At 37.9% G+C, this 21757-nt stretch overlaps 2 protein-coding genes across 2 annotated transcripts; one reads left to right on the top strand and one right to left on the bottom strand.

Annotated features, from left to right (window-relative positions):
* The first annotated feature begins 611 nt into the window (after positions 1–611).
* On the top strand, positions 612–4649 carry LOC131335578 (uncharacterized). The gene is made up of 2 exons (XM_058371008.1): positions 612–690; positions 4118–4649. The coding sequence occupies exon 2, from the start codon at positions 4120–4122 to the stop codon at positions 4492–4494; it is 375 nt and encodes a 124-aa protein (XP_058226991.1). The 5' UTR covers positions 612–690; positions 4118–4119; the 3' UTR covers positions 4495–4649.
* Positions 4650–16128: 11479 nt separating this feature from the next.
* Positions 16129–17831, bottom strand: LOC131335558 (transcription factor MYB36). Its single transcript, XM_058370973.1, has 3 exons — positions 17480–17831; positions 17186–17315; positions 16129–17080 (listed from the first exon to the last, which is right to left on the bottom strand). Exons 1-3 carry the CDS (start codon positions 17613–17615, stop codon positions 16312–16314), a joined length of 1035 nt encoding a protein of 344 aa, XP_058226956.1. The 5' UTR covers positions 17616–17831; the 3' UTR covers positions 16129–16311.
* Positions 17832–21757: the final 3926 nt, after the last annotated feature.

The following is a 21757-nucleotide window of genomic DNA, read 5'->3' as shown; positions in this document are numbered from 1 at the left end:
GCCTATCAGAGTCGAAGCCCCGGTTCTACCTAGAAGGAGGAGGCAATTGGGTGAATTAGAAGCTTGGTCAGGGGAAATTAAATACATAGGCGGACCAACGAAAAGCAAAAGGCAAATCAAACTCCTTTCCTAGTTTCAAAGACTACCCCACCACTTAACATTCATCGTTCAATGTCTTACAGTTTATTTCAGTAATTAATGATTTGAATTTTAAATTTTTTTTTTACAGAAAATAGTTTAACTTTTTGAACCGTCCAAAAAGTATTTTGGACGGCGAGATTGATTGAAAGGGATAGGTGAAGTTGTGAATATTGAGCAGTGGGCGTAGACTTTCTGCTACAAAAAGTACAATTTTTTGAAAAAAATATAAATTACTTTCATACATAAATTTTAAAATTTCTTGACAGAATCATCTTCCCCTATTAAAAACATGGAGAACTGCAAAACATTTGAAAACTCAGTTATTTACAAAATTAATTTATACGTACGTATTACTCCACTGTATTAGACCTCATTACCATTACCAGATAAACACGCAATTAAACGCCCATTATAGTAGTGCTCCTAGAGCCCTATAAAGGGCTCCCAGCTGATCACATTCCACTGCACAGTCTCCTCAATTCGAAACCCGATTTACCCTCCCCTCTCTCTCTCTAAAGCCCATATCTCTAGCAGCCAAGCAAAAGATCAGTAAGACCTTTGTTTCTGTTTGTAATGTTCATTATTGTGTTATAGCGTGTGTATATCTATACGTAAATGTTTCGTAGTATGTTTCTGTGTACCCTAAGGGTCATTTTCTCTGGGTGGATCTCGTGAAGTTTGTGAGATCTTGGTCATCTTGGGTAGATCTGGTGAATAACCTTGTGTTTCTACTTTTTTCTGTATCAGTTAAGTGGATTTTTGTGTGGAAATGGAGTATAGAATATCACTTCTTTTTCCCATTTGGTCAGTATCGTTTGTAGAATTTAAATGTTTGTTTATGGAGGATTATGTTGTACGTCATGTGTGATGTTAAGTTATCATCTATGAATTTAGATTTCAGGGTAGGGTTTTATTAGTTGATGATCGCAACATTTAGTGACGTTATACCATAGATTATCGTGAGGGACGACATTCTGTTAATATTATGTGTTAAACAAGATTTTTGGATATGCTGTGTGCTGATAAATGGAAATGATTTGAAACACAAGGATCCAGAGACATAGAAATGTTAGCAATCGTCCAATATGCGTGGGTCCCACGTATTGTGTGGGCTTCCCGTCTAAATGGTAACTTATGGTTTGCACTGTGGGTCCATTAGGTGATAATGGGTTGTTTATTGCTTCCTCTGTCGCAAACAGCTGAGTCAATCATGGTCCATAATGAGCCAAGCAATCATCTAGTGTTGGATTTTGTGGGACCACATCCATTTATAGTGTTACAGAGAATGGTGGTAATTACCTTTTGTTCTTGGTTCCAAATTTCTAGTTGGTTTTTTCCGGATGATTAGCACAGTACCTCGAGTATTGGCTACCTTTTGAACAAAAGTAAACAAAATGTAAAGCTTGATTTGGACCCTCTATTTTGTATTTATCGATAAGTTCAATTAATCTTGTACTATTCAAAATTTTACCCTTTCTTTTTGCTCAGCTGAAAAATTTTTTGCTCAGCAATTTTACCCTTTCTTAAGATCTACTGTTAGAGAAACTACCAATTAAGTTGGCAAATTAATTTGCGCCGGGAGTTTTCTGAAGAATTTGTTGCTGTTCTCTTTATGTGAAATTAGATGGCGCACCCCTGTAGACTAAAGGCAGTTATGCTTCACTTAGCTCATTTTCATGTTCGAGGCTTAGAATCCTTGATTTTCTTATTGGGTTTTCAAGTAAGATTATGCTCTCAGATGTACTAGGATTTTCGTAACGGGCTATGATATGTGAGCTGCTTTTCAATTAAACAAGGCATGTTTCCTTTAGGTTTCGTATGCTCGTTAGTGTCAGGATTTTTGTAACTTCCTATCGAGCTGTGAGGTGCTTTTCATAGTTGTATATGAACTTGTTACTGTCTGCTAATGCGCTGTTCACATCGCCCTTTTAACACGAGTTTCATCTCAACCTGAGCTTCACATTTTATTCATTCCATTCTAAAACAGAAATCCACTTTTTATTTGACCCACTTTGTCTATGATTGAAGTCGCTTTTAGGTGAACTTCTCTAGATTTAGCGAGTATCCTAGTGCTTTACTTGGACATTATGGGGGCTCTGGGTTTTTGGTTTGTTTAGTTCTTTTCCGGCTGGTTTCAGTCCGGCTTGTTTACCGGCCTAGTCCGGTTTGTTACCGGTCTAGGTTTCCCCGAGATCCGGTGGGGTGGGGTGCGGTGGTGGGAGAATAAGGACCAGGGCTTTGCCCTTGCTTCTGTGGTTATTGGTGGGTTAAGGTTCGTCCGGCTGCTGTTTTCGGTGAAGGGGTCTGCTACGGTGAACGACTTTGTTTACAGGGAACGACTTCTGCTCCTGTGAACGGCTCTTGCTATCCAGATTTCATATGCGCATCTCGAGTTTGAGCTGGGGTCTAGTCCGTTTGGGATTCTCTACTATCTAGACCTTGATTGGTTCTCATCTGGCAATTTCGCTGGTCTTGTTTCTGCAGGGAGAGCCTATGTCAAAGTCTGGGTAGTTTTGGCTCATTCTTGTATCTTTTATTGAAATTTGTATTGCCTTCGGGTTTTGTTATGAAATGAATTGAATGTGTTAAAAAAAAAAAAAACTTGGACATTATTGGAAATATATGTGGCAACATTTAAATTTTGGATGCCATGGTCTTGTATAATTAGTCAAGCACCACATAGATACAGCACACTTGTGATGGAGCATCAGAAATAACACATAGAATTTTTTGGACCAAAGACTTATGCTCCGTGACACTTGGAAACTAACAGCTTATTTGTATTGGTATTGCCGCATTAGTCACACGATTGAGATTCTTGGACAGAATAGTGGTGACTTGCAATCTTTTGATGTTATTTTTCGTGGATTTTATGCAGAAATTTCCACCTTTTATAGATGCCATTTTGGTCAATAAAAGGCATCTTCATGCATTCTTTAAAGTAAATAGTAGGCCCTCAACTCAACCACGTCATTCTATATAGATTTTGTGTTAGTTCTTTTTCTCTGTTCTGTGGCACTCACATATCCAGAGTTTACTATAGGAAGTATAAAAGAAATATAATCTCATGTACAAACAATCTGAAAACAAGCAAGAGTATAAGAATGATTAACATTTACCCCACATGATACCCTATCTCGCACCCTTCATCCCTGGTTTCAAAGTCGACACATATAGCTTGCAGTGTTTATAGCACTACATTTCCTTTTGTAGGTTTTCATTTCCTTGCATTAATCAGCACGAGCTACTGGTTCAACTTAAAGAATGTTGATTGTTTGTTAAAACTGCTGAAGTGAACCATGGACCATATCTGTTCTTATTGTAGAAGTATTGTTTTTCTTGACATTTTTTTTCATGCTACATGTTTTTGAAAAGTAACAATTAATGGCCAAATTTAGCTTTCTATTGTTAAGGATAGTCTTCTGATTTGTGGGATGCAGTTGAGTTTTAGTTTGGCCACATTCGAGGACAGAATGCCTAGGAGAGTAACCTACACACTCTACAGAGGTTACTAGATGTTATGTTAGAAATTAGCATAGCATGAATTGGAAATTTGGATAAGACAATTATCTTTTGTAATCTTTTCTTGCTTGATCTCTATCAACCCTTCTCTTTCTCCTCAGTTTAATCTGTATGTTTACTATTTCACTGTTTGGTCTCTGCTTACCCTCTATCCTCTGTTTATTTTGTTCTCTCTTTGGGTTGGTTTACGCATGTGTCAAACCTGATTGGAAAAAACCTTGTTCATTGTGCATTTAGTTTCTGTGATTTCATTTAATCATTTCAAGCCCCTATTCTTTAAAGGTAACATTCATGCCATTGTACACATATTTGCTGTGTAAGAATTGGATGTACACCAATTTTGAACTTGTTTGCATATGGAAATCCCATTGTTGGATATACCTTCATTGTGATACACTGACATCTGTAACTGAAATATGACCTAATACATCTACACGTTTTGCGTGGGATACAGCAATGGCAGCAAAATCAAATGAGCATGCGGTCAGTGCCCAGGTGCAGGAAAGTTCCGGTAAACATCCGGGGGGGTCCAAGTCCAAGGCAGTAACAAAGCAAGGAGGGCAGCAGTCTATTGTGCAGCAGACTTCAACGGCAGAGTACGAGGACAAAGTGACTGGTAGCTCTGAACGCCATACTGCAACGGTGTCCAGCAAACAGCGGATTGTGGAGACATCTACCGGCGGAGTTGTGATTACAGACCAGCAGCGGGAGAGCTCCACTGTAAAGAATTGTGACAAAAGTGGCTGTACTATGTACCAGCACTCTGAGCAGAAGACTACGCAGGTGAATTTTGATAACAGTGGCAACACTAGCTGCAGGAAGAACAAGTAGTAGTAGTGCTACTCTTTGTTGGAGCATTCCCATTGTAATAAGCAAATTGGGGTAAATAAGTAAATTTAACAATAATGCTCCAAAAGCACCCTCATATTGTAATATGCAAATTTTCAAGTCTTTTAGCAAATAAATAAATTTCACCTATTCCATTCCATAACCATACTTAACAACTTTTACCAATAATAAAAACTCAATAATCAAACTCAATAACTTAAAAACACCCCATATTGGAATCGTCTCATTGAGACGAATAATTTGATGTGGTCGGGTGCGTGATTGGAACTCGTTTGCAATTGGACAAATGTGTATTGTGTATTGTAGGGTTTTTTTTTTTTATTAGGGATGCAAAAATAACTAATGTGGAAGTAGAAGTTGTTAAGTTTAATTATAGACTAAATGGATAATTAAATGCTAACGTGGCTCATTTTGGTTATTGGTTTTGATTATTACCATTGTGGATGCTCTCATAATCTTTCCTCTCCTTCAATGGGAGATTACGATTTCCTTACTCTGATACTTGTAGGTTTGAATTCGCTACTATTTCACCGGGAGATTAGGATTTGGTTTCTCTGCAACTAGTATGTTTGAATTTGCTTCCACTTTCATCTTCATGAAGCAGTTTGGTGTTTTTAGTTAGTACATTGTGTGTTTGCCGGTTGAAATAGTTAATGGCCCTTTGGCTTTATTCTCCTATCTAAGATTGATATCTGAATCACCACGTAATTATTTTTCCTTTTTTGTAACTTACGTGTCCGAGCCAGTTTATGAGTGTCTCAACTACATTTATCCAAATGTTTCATATCAAATCTTTTGAGGAAAAGATGGTGAGACGAAATTAAAAAGAGTGGGGAGAGAATGATGACCAGCAGCTATTAAAGTGGTGAATTTTTCATCTAATGCACCCGAGAGAGTGCATTCGTGAATATCGAATGTGTTCAAACCGAAGAATGAATGTCAGTCTCGGTTGGGACACTTTCCTGAACTGATTGCGATTGTCAGTATGGCAAACTCTTTTTCTTAACAGAGTAGTCTTTCTGCGCACACTTGTATTAGAAATATTGGTAGACATTCCGATTGGAGGTTTTTTTTCCTTGCAGAATCGGAGATGAAACACATTAGCTGAGACGGTAAATTACCAACAGAAGATTATTCAATATCAGTATTCGAAGGAGGTAAAGCCGATGTCGCAAGACAGTAGGTCAGGAATAAACCATTTGATTAGTATGCGACTCTGCACCACAAGGCACGCATAGGCGAGACACAATCCGCCAATCTCCAACTATAATTTAGTTCGAAAAGGAGCAATCAACTAGAATTTAGATGCACGAGAAAGCTAGGATTAGAAATGATGCTACCATCACATAACAAGACTACAAAACCATTTTTTCTTATACACAACCCCTGGTTCTCCTAATTGAACCTGCTTCTTGGTCTTGTTTCTAACCCTATTCCTGTTCCTACTCCTATCCTTCTTCCTCTTCTCGCTATCATTGTTATTATTGCTGCTACTGTTGATGCCGTTGTAACATTGTTGGTTGAAGCAACCTTGCTTGCCTCTTCTTTCAACTCACTTTTTTTTAGATGGAAAGCTGCAATAGAAGGAAAAAAATGAGTTTTAAGCAACCTTGCTTGCCTCTTCTCCTCCTCCTCGCCATCATTATTGTTGTTATTGTTGCTACTATTGATGCCGTTGGTGGTTGAAGAGAATCTGGGGGCTGTAGTGCACCTCCATGCAGTGCACCTGTAGGGCGGCCTATTGTCGTCGATCTCATCAATCAACGGTTCACATTAAAAATCAATTATGACCGGTAATAAATGATTCTTACCGGTCATAATTAAAAATCACATCTCAACCATTCATTGTCAATATCAATGGCCCGTGTGCGCCCTACAGGGTGCAAGCCCTTGCACTACGGGATTTCCCAATCCAGTTGAAGCATCCTTGCTTGCAACTTCTTTCGACTCTTTTGTTTTAGAGGGAAAGCTACAATAAAAGGAAAACATGAGTTTCAAGTCAATACATCTTAAAAAAGAATGCTGATAAATAATGACCACGAAACACATGATCCACATAATGTGCATTCTTAGTTTCAAAGAAAAAAAGGCCCTGGTGTTTCGGAAGTGGAGGGAAAACGGACGGAGCGGTTCGCCCTCCGGCAACTCAGGGTTTCCTTCGTGATCGATTACGTACCACTCGTACAATTTATAGTCTCTTTCTGCACGAATATATATGGGTGGATCTTCATATTCCATTTCTGTTTCTCCTGAAGAAGAAAACGGTGCTGCCTTGCTGGGGTTTGAGTCAATCGGCATCTCCAATCCAAAAATGAAGGACTAGCAACCGACTCCCTTCTAGGGTTTTTCAACTATATATAAATATGTTCTTTCCATAGCAACGCAATAGAGAAAAAAGACTCGATTTGGTTTGGTAAACTGGTAACATAGTCTCTTCCTACACGAAAGTAAATGGATGCATCTTCATATTCCATTTTCCCTCAAGAAGAAGAAGGTGTTGCCATGCAGCTTTTAGCCTTTCATAATGTTACTCCATTACTAGAAAATTAAACTAGTACTCCCTCCCTCCCAAAATTTTTGTCCGGTCCGCAAAACTGAGTATTAAAAATAATACAATTTTTACAAAAAAAAATTCAAAAAAAATTTAACAACTTACTAAATATCAATAAGTATTTTTAATTTGTGAAAAAAGTTTGAATTTTTTCAAGAAAAAATTGAATTATTTTTAACACTCCGTTTTGTGGACCGGACAAGCATTTTGGGACGGAGGGATTTTTTTTTTTTTTTTTAACCAACTAAAAATTTTTCTGAATAAATGAGATCTTTGAGTTGTCACGACAAAATTCGAGATTTTGACCAATAACGTATTTTTACTTCAAAAGAGAAAATAAAAAGTAGAATTTCATTAGTAATTGGTTAAAATTACGGGACAAAGTTAGTATATAAATTGATCGGCAAATCATTTGAGATCAAAGAGTGTTACAAATAATTGTTGTAAGTAAATTTATCTTAATATTAATGGCCCGGAAGGTCTAGTCCCCCATGCCATAAAAATCATATTTCTCTTACAATTTTGGCACGTTCTCAGAAAAAATCTATAAAATTATGTCCATAATAATAAGAATATAAAGAACTAATTTTACTCTTGCTATATTTAGTTTTGTACATTTCCGTATGTGCACATATAGTGTTTTACTTTTGCTTTATGATATATACACCACGTCATTAATACATGGATTAGCGTTGTTGAATTATTTGTTTGCCGGTCACAACTAAAAGGCCCTACAAGGCCCACTGGCCCAATGGGCTTCTTTTCAACTTGGAAAAAAATGCTCGACGGGACGATTAGGGTTGCAAACGAGTCGAGCTGAGCCGAGCTTTAAAGTATTCAAGCTTGTTAAGTTTTTAACGAACACGAGCTCGAGCTCAATAAAAACTTAACGAATCAAGCTCGAGCCAAGCAGGCCTTGACTTGACTCGAGCTCGAGCTTGTTCACGAGCCTTAACGAACCAATGAAAAATGTATATATATCATCGCATAGGCCTAATACAACCAAAAATATTTTAATTGTGAAGATATATATCTTTCATTTTCCTATGGAGCAAGGGTGTACTGGTGTGCGTGTGCTCTCGCTTCCCTTGGTTGACTAGAAAGTGAAAACGGAAAAAATAAATTATGAAATAACAATAAAAATCATAAACTTAAGTATATATAACCCGGCTTGCGAGCCGACTCGAGCCGAGCTTATCCTAGCTCGAGCTCGGCTCGTTTATAAAACAAGCTGAAAAAATCGACTCAAGCTTGTTCATTTAACTTCCGAGCCGAGCTTGAATGAGCCACTAACGAGCAGAGCGGCTCGGTTCGTTTGCAGCCCTAGGGAGGATAAAAATTTGATATTACCATTTTTTTTTCCCAAACGAATTTACTGTAATTGTTCTCATTAGTATCAAGTATGCATCTTAATTATATTATAATTCATACACATTAACTCTGAACATAAGTTGAATCTCTCATTAATTTGACATCCCAAACATGTGAAATCTTTCCTTCCATGATTTTTGCACATATCACCAGCACATTCCCAATACTTTTGCATCCATATTGAAAACTTCTTAATATATACAAACTTTGGGCATCACAATTAATTGTTGGCTCGAGTTCTTTGCACTTCTCACGGAATACATGAAAAGTATAATGAATTAAGTGTGTGACATGACAAAAATCGATTTTCTAGTGTTAAAAAGCTACAGTGGAAGACTGATATTACAGGTGTATATATAGCTGTTTTTTCCAACTTTTTTTTTATTTCGGAACTATCACTAGCTTAAACTCAAGCTTGATATAGCTCGAAATGTCACGAGCTTAAGTTCAACCATGAAAATTCGAGATTGATTTGTATATTTCATAGGCCACGACAAGAGTTTCATCACAAAATTCCCGCGTGAGACCAGCTTGAACAATTAGTATTCAAAAAATTTCAAGCTCGAGCCAACCTTAAACACGTGTAATAAGAAGTAGAGCCAGGGTTGAGCAAAAATACTGTGTTTGACTTGTTTAACTAGATTAGCATCCCTAAATAAAAATGATGCAACCATCATAATAAGCCTACAAAACCATAATTTTCTCTACTTCCCCTAATTGAACCTGCTTCTTTTTCTTGTTCCTAACCCTATTCCTGTTCCTATTTCTACACCCTTCTTCTTCTTTTCCTCCTTGCTATCCTTCTTGTTATTGCTGCTACTGTTGGTCGTTGCATCCTTGCTTGCTTCTTCTTTTGTCTCACTTTTTTTAGATGGAAAGCTGAAATAAAAGGATAACAAGAGTTTCAAGTCAATACATCTCAAAAATGTATGCCCATAGATAAAAGACAACCAAACACGTATATGATGCACATAATGTGCATTCTGAGCTAAGAAGCACGGAAAAAAAGATATGGGAAACAGATACGATACAGATACGAGGATACGTGATTTTTTCAAAAAGAATGATACGATACGTTGAGGGATACGTTAAATATAAAAGTAAATAAAAAATATATTATATATAATTTTTAATTCCTAAAATTTCATTAATGATCAAAGTTTTTCATTACACAAGTTCACCATTTCACTTGCCAAGAGAAATATATTCACATATAGTTGTATATATAATTGTATCTATATAGTTATATACATATTTACATACACAATGAGACACAGAGAGAGAGATGAAATACTTACAAGGTTGTTGAGAGAGGATATTGTCGGTGTGTTTCTGGCGTCGATTGGTGGAGGAAAAAGAAAAATATAGTTCTACTTGCAATTTTAACCCATATATTTTAAGCAATAACATTTATTCTAGCCCGTATCCAAAACATATTCGAGCGTATCCAACACATATCCGCACGTATCCAAAATGTATCGGATACGTATCCGGAGTGTATCCGTGCATATCTGAAATGTATTGGGATACTCAAAAATAATTCTAAAAGTAAGATACTCTAAAAAGTATATTGGATACGTATACGGAGAGTATCCAAGAGTATCAGTATCCGATACGTGATACGGAGGCCAAAATAGAGTATTCGTGCTTCATAGATTTTGAGTGTTAGAAGAAAAAAGGGACACCTCGAACAAGGTCAAAAATTTCGCCTTCTCTGAGTGAATATGACAGTAGTAAAACAAATTTTCTAAAAAATTGAAGTAAAAAAGACAGTAGCAAAACAAGGGGAAAAGAATGTTTAGTCTTGTCAAGGAAGACAATAACATAATTCAATGAAGGGATGCAGATTGGGGAGAATTCAACTTGAATATTGAACAGGATTCAAAACGAATGGGTAAGGTAAAAAGGGCTTACATTGCCAACAAGTCTACCAATCTGAATCCCATAACAGAGTAATACGAGATAGACAAAGGTGTGGCCACAAAATCGATTTGGCCCGTGGTGGCATTAAGGCATTTCGACATTTTCAGTTTGGAGCAGCAGACATCAAACCTCTCTCTATCGAGATGACCATCAGGATCGCGTCTACACGTGGGCCAAATCACGGCTAAGCTAGAGTTTCCAAGTGAGACCATGAATTCATCCTCAAGAAGACAGCCTTCGTACCACTCGTGGGGTAAGCAACACTGGTCGCAACCAAGCACCTTCTGGATTTGGTTTTCAGGATTAGAAACGTCCAAACCATATATTCCCGGGAAATTTCTATCGATACAATAGAGAATCCCATCTACAAATGCCGATGAGCTGATTCCATGGTCGCCGAGAGATGATTCGGAATAAATCCCCCATGTATCAGATTCAATATCATAATAGTATAGACGGGGATGTTGTTGCCTACATCCATGGAACAGAATTTTTCTCTTGTTGTCCGTAACAGCGTGCCCACAGACCTGGTAAGGCATAGATGCTACATCTCGCAACCCCCGCCAACTCCCTCCAGGTTGAGTTTGACCTGTCGTAGTCGAAACGACTTATTTGTGTCAGAATTTTTCCATCTATACTATCTTTTTTTAGTTTTTATGACGGGAGTAATCTGAAATGAATAATTGTTCTAGTGTAATTCAAGAACAAAATATCAAAAAATAGCAAGATCAAAATGGTTCGGTTTTGTCGTAAAAGATCAAAACCAACCAATCGATCCTTGTAACTTCTAGAACTCGTGATAAAATTCAAAATCATTTAACAAGGTTTTGATCCCAATTTCGAACCCATTCGATTCAAGATGACAAATAAAATTCACAAATGATGTAATCATTTAACAAGGTTTCGATCACAAATAATCTAGCTTAGATCAGTGCAATGGAAAAAAAAAATATTATGCTCACTCCTCCTAATACCAACAGCAAAAACACAAACTGATTTTTTAGCTTATATATCATTAGTCTTTTTAAATTTTTATCCTTATAAGTTTCTTGAACGTGAAAAAAAAAAAAAAAAAAAACAGAGAGTTAATATTAATGAAACAAAAAAAGAAAAAATTAAAGGATTTACCGTCGAACACCTCAGCCCACGGTGAGACATCATAGCCTCGCCAACTAATGCATCCCAAGACGTACATCATACCGTCGACGGTGACAGCGTAAGGAGTATCTCTTGGTGTCGTCATGGGACAACCTTTCTTCCAGCCGCACGATGGACGACGAGTGTCCATGTAAAGAACGTCGTTGTAGGCGAAGAGGCGCGTGCGACAGTAAGGCCGATCTTGATCATATTCGATACCGCCGAGGACGTATATGGTGGAGCCCAAGACACCGCAGCCGGACCGGCTCTGGTGTTGCGGAGGTGGAGGGAAAATCGGACGGAGGAGTTTGTCCTCCGGCGTCTCGGAGTTTCCTTTGATTACGTACCATTCGTACGCATTATTTCTTTCTACACGAAAGTAAATGGATGCATCTTCATCTTCCAGTTCCCCAGAAGAAGAAGAAGAAAACGGTGTTGCCATGCTGGTGTTTGGGTCAGTCGGCAGCATCTCCAATCCACACAGAGAAAGCTATGTACTCATCACTAGTCTCTATTCTATTTTTAGGGTTGTTTGCAGAGTTGCACGATCTCGGTCATCTGTTTCGACTTTGGACGGTTCCGATTTAAATGAAACTTCAAACTCTTTCCCGGAAAGAATTAAACTCTTCCCAATAAAAGTTTCATTAACATTCGGATCGTTCAAAACACTCTTGGATTGTCACGATTCACCTTCGTGAATTGTTCACGGAACCCTCCAAAAAGATTTTCTCTTTTCAGTTATATTCTAAGGGCAAGTTTGAGGATTGGATTAACTATCCCATGGCTTTGCTATAACCTTGTTTGGTTTGAATTTGGAGGAGTGGACTAGAGTCCCTCCAGACTACTAATGGCCCAATGAGGCTTACACTTTGGCGTGTTTGATAACCCTCTTGAAGAGTAGGATACGACTAGGAAGGTGGTGGGACATTTTTGTTTAATATTTGATTTGGTTTTTGTTGACAAGATTATTAGTCAGGGGGATTACAAATCCCCCAATGCAATGGGGATTACCCATTACTGGGGGAGCCGTTATCAGCAATCCTATCCGGAGGGATTGGAAGCGGAAAGACACAGATACCCACTCTTTTTTTTCTATTGACACAATTGCCCTTGTTTGATATAAATTAGGAAAACCTAGAAGTCGTCACAGCCAGTATCAAACGAGGCCCGACTATTGATTTTCAGGTAAATGAAAACTTTGAACTGAGGATCTTTTTCATTTTGCCTTTTAGCTAGCATTACTTCAGGGCCGGCCCTGGGCATAGGGGCGTCCAGCAGGCGACCACCTCGGGCCTTCCGTTTTGGGCTCCCAAATACCGGGATGTATTAAATATTATGCAATTAATTTTTCAAGTACATTATTGTATCACAGCGGTAAGTGCCACATGCAAAGGTGTCACAAAGAGAGTTCGAACGCTAGCCATTGAACCACAAGCCTTCCCTAGCGAACAAATAATTAATATAGAAAAAAACAAAAAGGCCCATTTTCAAACACCGCCTACGGCCCCGAAAATGTTAGGGCCAGGTATGCATTACTTCTTGGTCAATAAGTTGGATTACACCTGTAGACTAAACTTAGTTTTATTTACTTGAACCTAAGACCTCTCCCAATAAATACATATATTCCACCGCCCAAGCCTCTAGACCAAAGGCCCATTAGTCTAGGTTTTGAACAAATTTTGTTAAACAAAATGAAAAAATGTGCATACAAAGATGCGTTTGTTCTCTTTTTAAGCTCGTTTGGATGGAGTGACTTCGAGAGAAAAGAAAGGAAATTGAGGTAAAGAGCTCTCTCTCGCACGTTTGGATGGACAAGAGGTGAGAAACGGTGGGAGAAGGTGAGAGAGCAGAACCCCTTCAAACCCTTATTTCGTTTCTCACCATTTTTGGTGAGATTCCATGAGAAAGAGATCTGCAAGAGTGAACTTTTCGATTTTACCCCTCCTACGCTGCTCATTGCCGCCGCTACTGCACCACCATGTATTGTGAGGGAAAGTGAAGTTTCCGATCTAGCGCTATTGCTAGTGCTAGGGCTGCAAACGAGCCAAGCTGAGCTGAGCTTTACGGTGTTCAAGCTTATTTATTAAGTTTTTAACGAACACGAGCTCGAGCTTAGTGAAAACTTAACGCGTCGAGCTCGAGCCGAGCAAGCTTTGGCTTGGCTCAAGCTCGAGCTTGTTCACGAGCCTTAACGAACCAACGAAAAATGTATATATATCCTCGCATAGGCCTAATACAACCAAAAATATTTTGATTGTGAAGGTATATATCTTTCATTTTCCTATGGAGCGGAGGTGTATTGATGAGCGTGTGCTCTCGCTTCTCTTGGTTGACTAGAAAGTAAAAACGAAAAGAACAAATTATGAAATAACAATAAAAATCCTAAACTTAAGTATATATACCCGGGCTCGCGAGCCGACTCGAGCCGAGCTTATCTAGCTCGAACTCGGCTCGTTTACAAAACGAGCTGAAAAAATCGGTTCGAGCGCGTTCGTTTAACTTCCGAACCGAGCTTGAACGAGCCACTAACGAGCCGAGCTGCGAGCTGCTCGGTTCGTTTGCAGCCCTAGCTGGTGCCAATCGAGTTCAAAACCAGGCTGTTGCTGGTCGAACTCGCGCCAAAAGTTTGAAAAGGTAGTGGAATGGGTATATGGATCTTGTTTTTAAAGAACAAAGTGGGTCTTTGATTAGAGCAATGGCGGTGGGATTTGGTGCAGGAGAGAGAGAGAGGCGTGGGGAAATGTTTATTATCTGGTGCAATTTCACGTTAGTGCTAAAAAAGAAAGGTTATATCGGTAAAAATACGTATGACACCCTCTTTTCTTTTCTCACCTATATTTGTCTATCCAAATAAGATGGTGAGAAATCACACTCCTTTCTTTTCTTTTCTTTTCGAGGAGTGCTAGGGATAAAGAAAATCGACAAAGAAAATACTCTTAAAGTGTACATGAACGGCTCAAATTTACTGTGCAGTGCATCTAAGCCGTTCATGTACACTTTAAGCGTATTTTCTTTACTCATTTTCTTTGCACCTAGCATTTCTCTTTCTTTTCTCATTAATAAGGGAAACCACACCCTTAGTATCTACTTTGTTACCCTCTCCACCACCAGTAGCCCTTTCCACCACACCATTGTAGCTGTCACCTCTCCCAATTATTTTGCTAAAAAAATGTACCCTTTGAAATTTACTTCTTCTTTTTTCATTCGTTAAACTTAATCTACTATATCCTAAAAAACTTGGGAAAGGGATGGGTGCTTATGAAAAATTACTTCAGAACATAGAATTTGCAAAATCGTTGTAGAATTTGCGGTAGGTTGAGTTGAGCTTTGTAGTGTTCGCATGCAATTTTTTACCCTATATCGCTGTTTGACTTATGAAAGCTTGGGTAGGATAGACGCAAACATGGGCAACATGCATGAGATTAAATTCTTTCTGCCGCGACCATTGTGGGTCCCACCGTGCATTCATTGCAATATTCTAAATCGTTCAACTTTTAGAGTTCACCGAGTAGATCATCCATCCCAAAAATCTGATCGATTAGATGTTGATAGATATATCAAAATTTGAGTTTTGGTTTATAAAACGGACGGTCATGAACAGTTAATGGTTTTAATGGTACGTTAAATTGTTTATAACCGTCCATTTTATAAAACAAAATTTAATTTTTAATATATCTATCGATGTTAAGTCAAACTAATTTTTTTTTGTATATGGGGAAGATGGAGTATTTTGTTTCCTCAAAACATCAGAAATAGCTAATACTGTGTTTGGATGTGTCTAATTTATGATCTGAAAGTTGTGAACTTATGCATACATGCGGTGTTGGGCCCTAGAAGGAGGTTAGCCTATTCCCTTTAAAACGGAATGGATTAGTGTTGTTGAATCATACGTGTTTGCCTGTCACAGTTAAAAGGCCCTATGCCCAATGGGCTTCTTTTCAAACTTGGGAAAACGCTCGACGAGACGGTAAAATTTTGATTTTACCATGTTTTTTTTTTTCAAATGAATTCCAGCTATTGATTATCATCATGAGGCGACCGTGATTCTCAATATCGGGTTAAGACAACTCGGACTATATGGTTACAGGATCCGTGCATATTGCGGAGGATAGGCTGTTCAACTACGTCAACGTAATCACTTAGGTTTGGCGTGTCATTCATGTCGTCACGCCAGGCGTACGTAAGGGCACATGCCCGACACGAGATGACTTGGAGGTTAAGCAAAGAGGTCTTATATAATTAATTACAACTCTAATCTAAAGAGGTATACACTGTTACTATTCAAATAAGAGTTCTGTACTTCATCTTCCCTATCGAGGACTGACATACGTCACCATCGAAGTGCCTTCACAATCGTCACTAGTCGGTTAGGCGGTAACGGTAGTTCTTTGCCTTGTAGGTTAGGTATGAAGACGGAACTCAAGCTATATCCGATCTGGGAGTTGAGTTAAGGGGTTCTAGAAGAACGTCACCCAGTATAGATTAGGCGAGACAATATGCGTCAGTCTGACCGGATATAAACATCGATTTCGATAATTAATTTATTGAACCACGTTTTCCGTAATAGCGCGGTTAAAATTTTAACGACCATGAATAAACATGCATTGTGTTAATTTATACTAGGACTACATATAGTGATCAATCAAAAATTCACAATAAACGGGTCCTATAAGGACATAACATCGATCATTATTCACAAGCTTTACAATACTGATGATGATCATAATATTTCTCCCCTTTTTATTATGAGCTTGGAATAACCCTACACACATGCACCACCCCTCATGTGATCATTTCTCTCTGTAAACTATGGTAGTTTATAGTTCATGACCACGGTACCCTCCCTCAGATTGAAACACAGAAGCCGAATCCCAAGAGTTCGACGAAGCTGATTTCGATTCGAAATTGTCAGTCCACCAGATCAAACCGCCCTTCGAGCCATCCATCGCTTCGAAACAATCAAATTGATCAGCTTCAAAATCCTCCTCTTGCTGGGAGGAATTACTCCCAACTATTTTGTTGTTCACAAGATCGTCTAGCTCAGCTTGGATCTTCGAAAGACTCGAGATTCCTCCATTTGTCTGTAATTCCATGCCAACTCGATTGAAAGCATCCTCCAATTCATCGAATTTTGAACTTTTCGTTTCCGAGTAGTCTTGTTGAGCAGTATTGAGGGGTTCGTAGAAGTCAACATGTTGTTGTTGTTGTTGCATCAAAAGCATGGGGTTAAGGCAATTGCTGGAGAATTGGAGGCTTTGGATCATCTTTTCTTGTACGGGATGCAACTTATTAGGCCAAAATGCAGGGTGGTTGTAATTGTAAAGAGACAGATTAGGGTTTTGTACAGTAGAACTATGAAGTTGCATGTGGAGCTGAAGTCTTTCCAGGGCTGAGTTGCTTAATGCCGGTTCTGTGCACGAGTTTTCTAGTCCGTTTGATTCTTTTGGATCATGCGTCGTTGCCAAAAACCGGTGGTTGTTAGAAATTTTGCGCCTTCCAAGCAATTTTTTCTTGAGCTTTGTATTCCAATAATTCTTGATGTCGTTATCTGTTCTTCCTGGCAACTGAGCAGCAATTACCGACCACCTAATAGTATATGAAATTGGTTCAGAATCATATATTTATATCATATTCAAATATCGAGAATTGGCTGGACAAAGGAGAGAGAGAGAGAGAGAGAGAGAGATCTACCTGCTCCCAATACTAATATAGAGGCTGCAGATGATGTTGTCTTCTTCTTCAGAGAATCCCCCATGCTTGATGTTTGGCCTCAAGTAATTCAGCCATCTCAATCGACAACTCTTTCCGCATCTCTTAATCCCTATTTGTATAATCTAATTAATTAGACCGATAACAACCTAATAACCTCATGATGTGAAAATATGCATCTTTAATTACAAACTTAACTGACTAACACAGCCAAAACAAGCAATAACACATGGAGAGAGAGAGAGAGAGAGAGAGAGAGAGAGGGGAGATATGTACCGATCTTCTGGGGAAGAGCAATCCAGTTATTACCAGTACCATACTTCTCTATGTAAGCCTTTAGCTTGGCATCTTCTTCAGGAGCCCATGGACCTTTCTTCACGTTTGCCTTATCACAACAAGGAGCTCTACCCATCTCTCTCTCTCTCTCTCTTGAAAATTGTTGGGGGGAAATGTTCAAGGGAAGACCAAGCTTTATAGGTAAGATGAGTGGGTGAAAGCTGATGTGATTCTTAGGAGAAGCCAAAGAAAGTCCCACACCTCAACTTCTCTTTTCTCATTTCAACCTCTAGGGTTTGCTCTCTCTCTCTCTCTCTCTCTCTCTCTCTCTCTCTCTCTCTCTCAATTTGGATTAGTTCAATCAACCATTAACATATTTTTTAGAATTATACATGCAATCTGACAAAGTACTACAAAGATTTTCTGCTGCTTCTTAATATTAAATTCAATAGCCTTTTTGCCTGCATTAATTAGTTTATTTTGGGGAAAGTGAAGGTAGTACAAGTAATGGTAATAGAGAACTTCTGTCCTCTTGTCCCCCAATCTTCCTTGAAAATTTCGATTTTTAAGTTATGCTTTTTGACGATATCGGAATAGGCCCATTCAATGAGCACCTAGGGAAAGGGCCATAGTGAAGAAACATAAGAGACTTGAAAAAAACCACCATTCCCGACTAACAGTTTAGTTGACAAAAGTAGGCATTTTAATCAGCAAAAGTAGGTATTTTAGTTGACTAAAAATTTATAAATTAGCTAGGATGTCTGTGCCTCTAGGGTTATTGAAGTCTATATACACTGGAAAAACTTCAATTTCAAGCAAGCCTAGGTTGTTTACACAGCCAAAAAAAAATTCATACAAGTTTCTAACAAGATAAGCATGGGTCGAATTTGAGTACATGAGTTCATTTACTCCAACCTAAATGTCCCGTCCTGGGTTTTTGAGCTGTGAACTCATCATGGTGTGCAGTGGCGGAGAGAGCTAAGGACCAGTGGGCTCCTGGGCCCATTAGAAATTTTTGTAGTTGTAAATAAAATTTTAGATTAGTATAGCAGCTCCAAACAAAGAAAAAATTATTTTGTGGTATTGGGACACATGTCCTTACACCCTTCTTAACAACATATTTGTGTGAATTTCTAGCTACGCCACTGATGATGTGATGAGCATTTTATTTTCTACCAAATTAAAATAATCACTTTATCTTCTTTTATGTTTTCATATATGTAATTAATTGTTCCTTTCCCCTTCAAAAAATCTTACATCCGTAATTAAAAACATCTTGAAGTATGGCTGTGAACTAACCAGTAGAGTCGAAATGAGTAATGGGTTTAAAACAAAAGAGCTTTTACATAGTAGTATATTAAATTTGGTTGATTTACATGACAAACTAATCTTGAGCAAGCTTCTAAGTAGAAAATGAGTAGAGTTCGGCCATGCAACTTGGTTTATATAAATTTTCTAAACTTAAAAGTCAAAAAATTATTTCTTCAATTTAACCCGTCCATGCTTTACTAGCTCGATTGTTGATTAAATTTCGTCTAACTCGTCAAGTCGTTGATAACGGTTTCATGCTTATCTTATACTATAGTAACACAATAATTGTCATCAGCCCTAGTTCACGCAAGTTAGCTAGGGTTTACGCATTAAAGTACAGAGATAAGGTACTATTCAAACATTAAAAAAATGTAGAAAATAAAAATGAGCCTCGATAATTCAAAAGCTTTTATAAAGAAATACAAATTCATTGACCTGGGTTTTCTACAACAACAATTTTCTAATGATTATCATTTACTTAATTAAGAAGAAATAGGCCCAGAACCACACTAGCACGAAATAACAAGAGGAAACCATCAAATTTCAAAAAGCTAGCACTCAAATCCCAACATAAAAAAATCTGTATTAATAAACTTTCATTGGCGAATTTCCGAATCTTAGGTAGGAAAAAGACATCCTTCTGTTTGTCTCTGTCTCGTCAACGGAATCAATCAAAATCTCTCTCTCTCTCTCTCTCTCTCTCTCTCCATTGACACTGCATTCTATTTAGTCTACGTGTACGAAATCGACCTCATAAAATGCAAGTTTATAAAGATTTGTTGGTAGGGCTCTCTTGGAAAAAAACCACAGCAAGTTTAAGGCGATGTAAGAGGTGCATACCATAAGCACTTACTGACCCAAGTAGAGATGAGTATTGTAGTTCTTCCCGAGAATAAGATACACAATTTAATCTTCAAATTGACCCGAAAGAACTTGTGTATATATAGATGAACTTCAATTAATAAGATTTGTTGGTAGATCTATTTGAGAAGTCTGTCGTCCGTGTTTTCTTTTTCTTTTTCTTTTTCATTTTTTTTTTTTTGTGGTTTGAATTTCCATTTTAATGCATCATGATCAAATACAATACCAGTATTTAAAAAACTAAGGTGAGCGGGTGAGCATTGATCTTGATAAGAAGATAAGTATGAGTATTAGCCAAAGACCAAAATGATGTGGAATGATTGGTGCTAACTTGATTGACTGCCCTTGATTTAATCTCTCTCTCTCTCTCTCTCTCTCTCTCTCTCTCTCTGATACACGGAGTAGGTTTGACCTTTGTTGGTTAAACCATGGTCCTTTATGGTTCACTCAACGTGACCGTACTTTGAGGTACTAGCACGACAGCTGTTGTTTGAAGGAAGAAATGGGAGGCGGGGTTGGTTGAACCCCGGGGCTATATCCAAAATGCTAGGGGAACCCATGGTTGAAGTACCCATCCATGGATGGTGTGGAGGGTTCATATTTTCAGGTCTTGAACAAATAATCTAAATTATTTACTTATTAATTTTAAAATAATTTATCGAATAATCTTTAAAAAAAATTAGCTCAACTAGATATGTGTGTATGTAAGTGGTTGGTAAAAACTTTCAAACTTTTTGTATTATATAATATTGGTGGAGGAGACCCTCATGACTTTGCTTGTATAACAATTCTGATTACTCATAAATTAATCATGTGGACCCTATTCGATTTGAATTTTGAGAGAGGTTATGTAATGAATGAAAAAAGATAGATAGAGAATTTATTTTGAGAACTATGCGCAGGGGTTTTGAGTATCACAAACGAACAAGCCCCGTGGTTACTATCTCCAATGCACTTTTTGTGCGTAAAATACTCCAATCAACATAGACGCTACAAGCAGACGCAGTTGCTGAGCTCTGTTGGAGTCCTATCTAGCTAATCCCTCAATTCTCAGATTTTCTCCACAATTGTCAACCCCCTTGCCTGGTTTCAACTAACCCATCACTTTAGCATCCAAGAAATTGACTTTCCTCCTTATCCCTTTGGCTTCACATAATGGATCATATACTTTACTTTCTTCCATTTATTTTCTGCTTTTTTTCCTTTTTTTTTTTTCTTTTTTCCATTCTGTCAGACTTCAAAGCAAGGGTATTTCTGGTTCTTTGGCCACTTCAATTGCGCAAAATATAGAAGTGTGAACTTGTCCTAGTGTGGTTTTTCGAGGTAGAACTTGAGGAAGTTGCACATACACTAAAAAGAAAAAAAGTTGCGTCATTGGAGCATATTAGAGTAGAGACCCCTAAACCCGAACCCGTCTAATATCCTAGCAACAAGTTACAAATTTCGCATTCATATACTAACTTTAATCTTGTATGATGTATTGCCTAATTAACGACACTTCTTTATATTTTGAGTTGTTTTGATCCATCATTATCCCTTACTCGATTGGACGACCGAAAAAACCGCCTTCCACTTAAGGAGGTCAATCAGCAAGTGTGCGTGATAAGTTTTGACTTGAAATAAAAAGTCTAATCCGTGGATTAGGTATCAAAACTTTTGCATTCTTTATAGAGAGGAAAGCCAGATGGGGGACAGGGTATGAGTGATGGTGTCATGGATTTTGACCTTGGGGGGATATTTTGTAACCAAGTTGCATGGATTGGGTGATGCCATAGACTTGGACCGTGCCAATAATGAGAACAGCACAAAAAAGCTTGATAACGACACTAATGGCATTTCATGGTGGTCGCAGAGAACAAAGTCAACCAGGTGTTTGAAAAATAGGTCATAATACTTGGTTCAAAAAATATAATCTACTCCTCCGTACCTTTATTAGAGTCCTGAGGTGTTTTCATTGACAAAAAACAATAAAAATTTAACGCATTTTATCATTTTATTTTTACTGAGAAAATAATTTCAACATTTTACTATCTCGTTTTCACTAACAAAAAATAATAAAAATTTAACGCATTTTATCATTTTATTTTCACTGAGAAAAAAATTTCA

Source organism: Rhododendron vialii, chromosome 1a (assembly GCF_030253575.1).
Source record: "Rhododendron vialii isolate Sample 1 chromosome 1a, ASM3025357v1".
Lineage (NCBI taxonomy): Eukaryota > Viridiplantae > Streptophyta > Magnoliopsida > Ericales > Ericaceae > Rhododendron > Rhododendron vialii.
The sequence above is the reverse complement of the archived record's forward strand: the minus strand, read 5'-3'. Positions and strand labels throughout refer to the sequence as shown.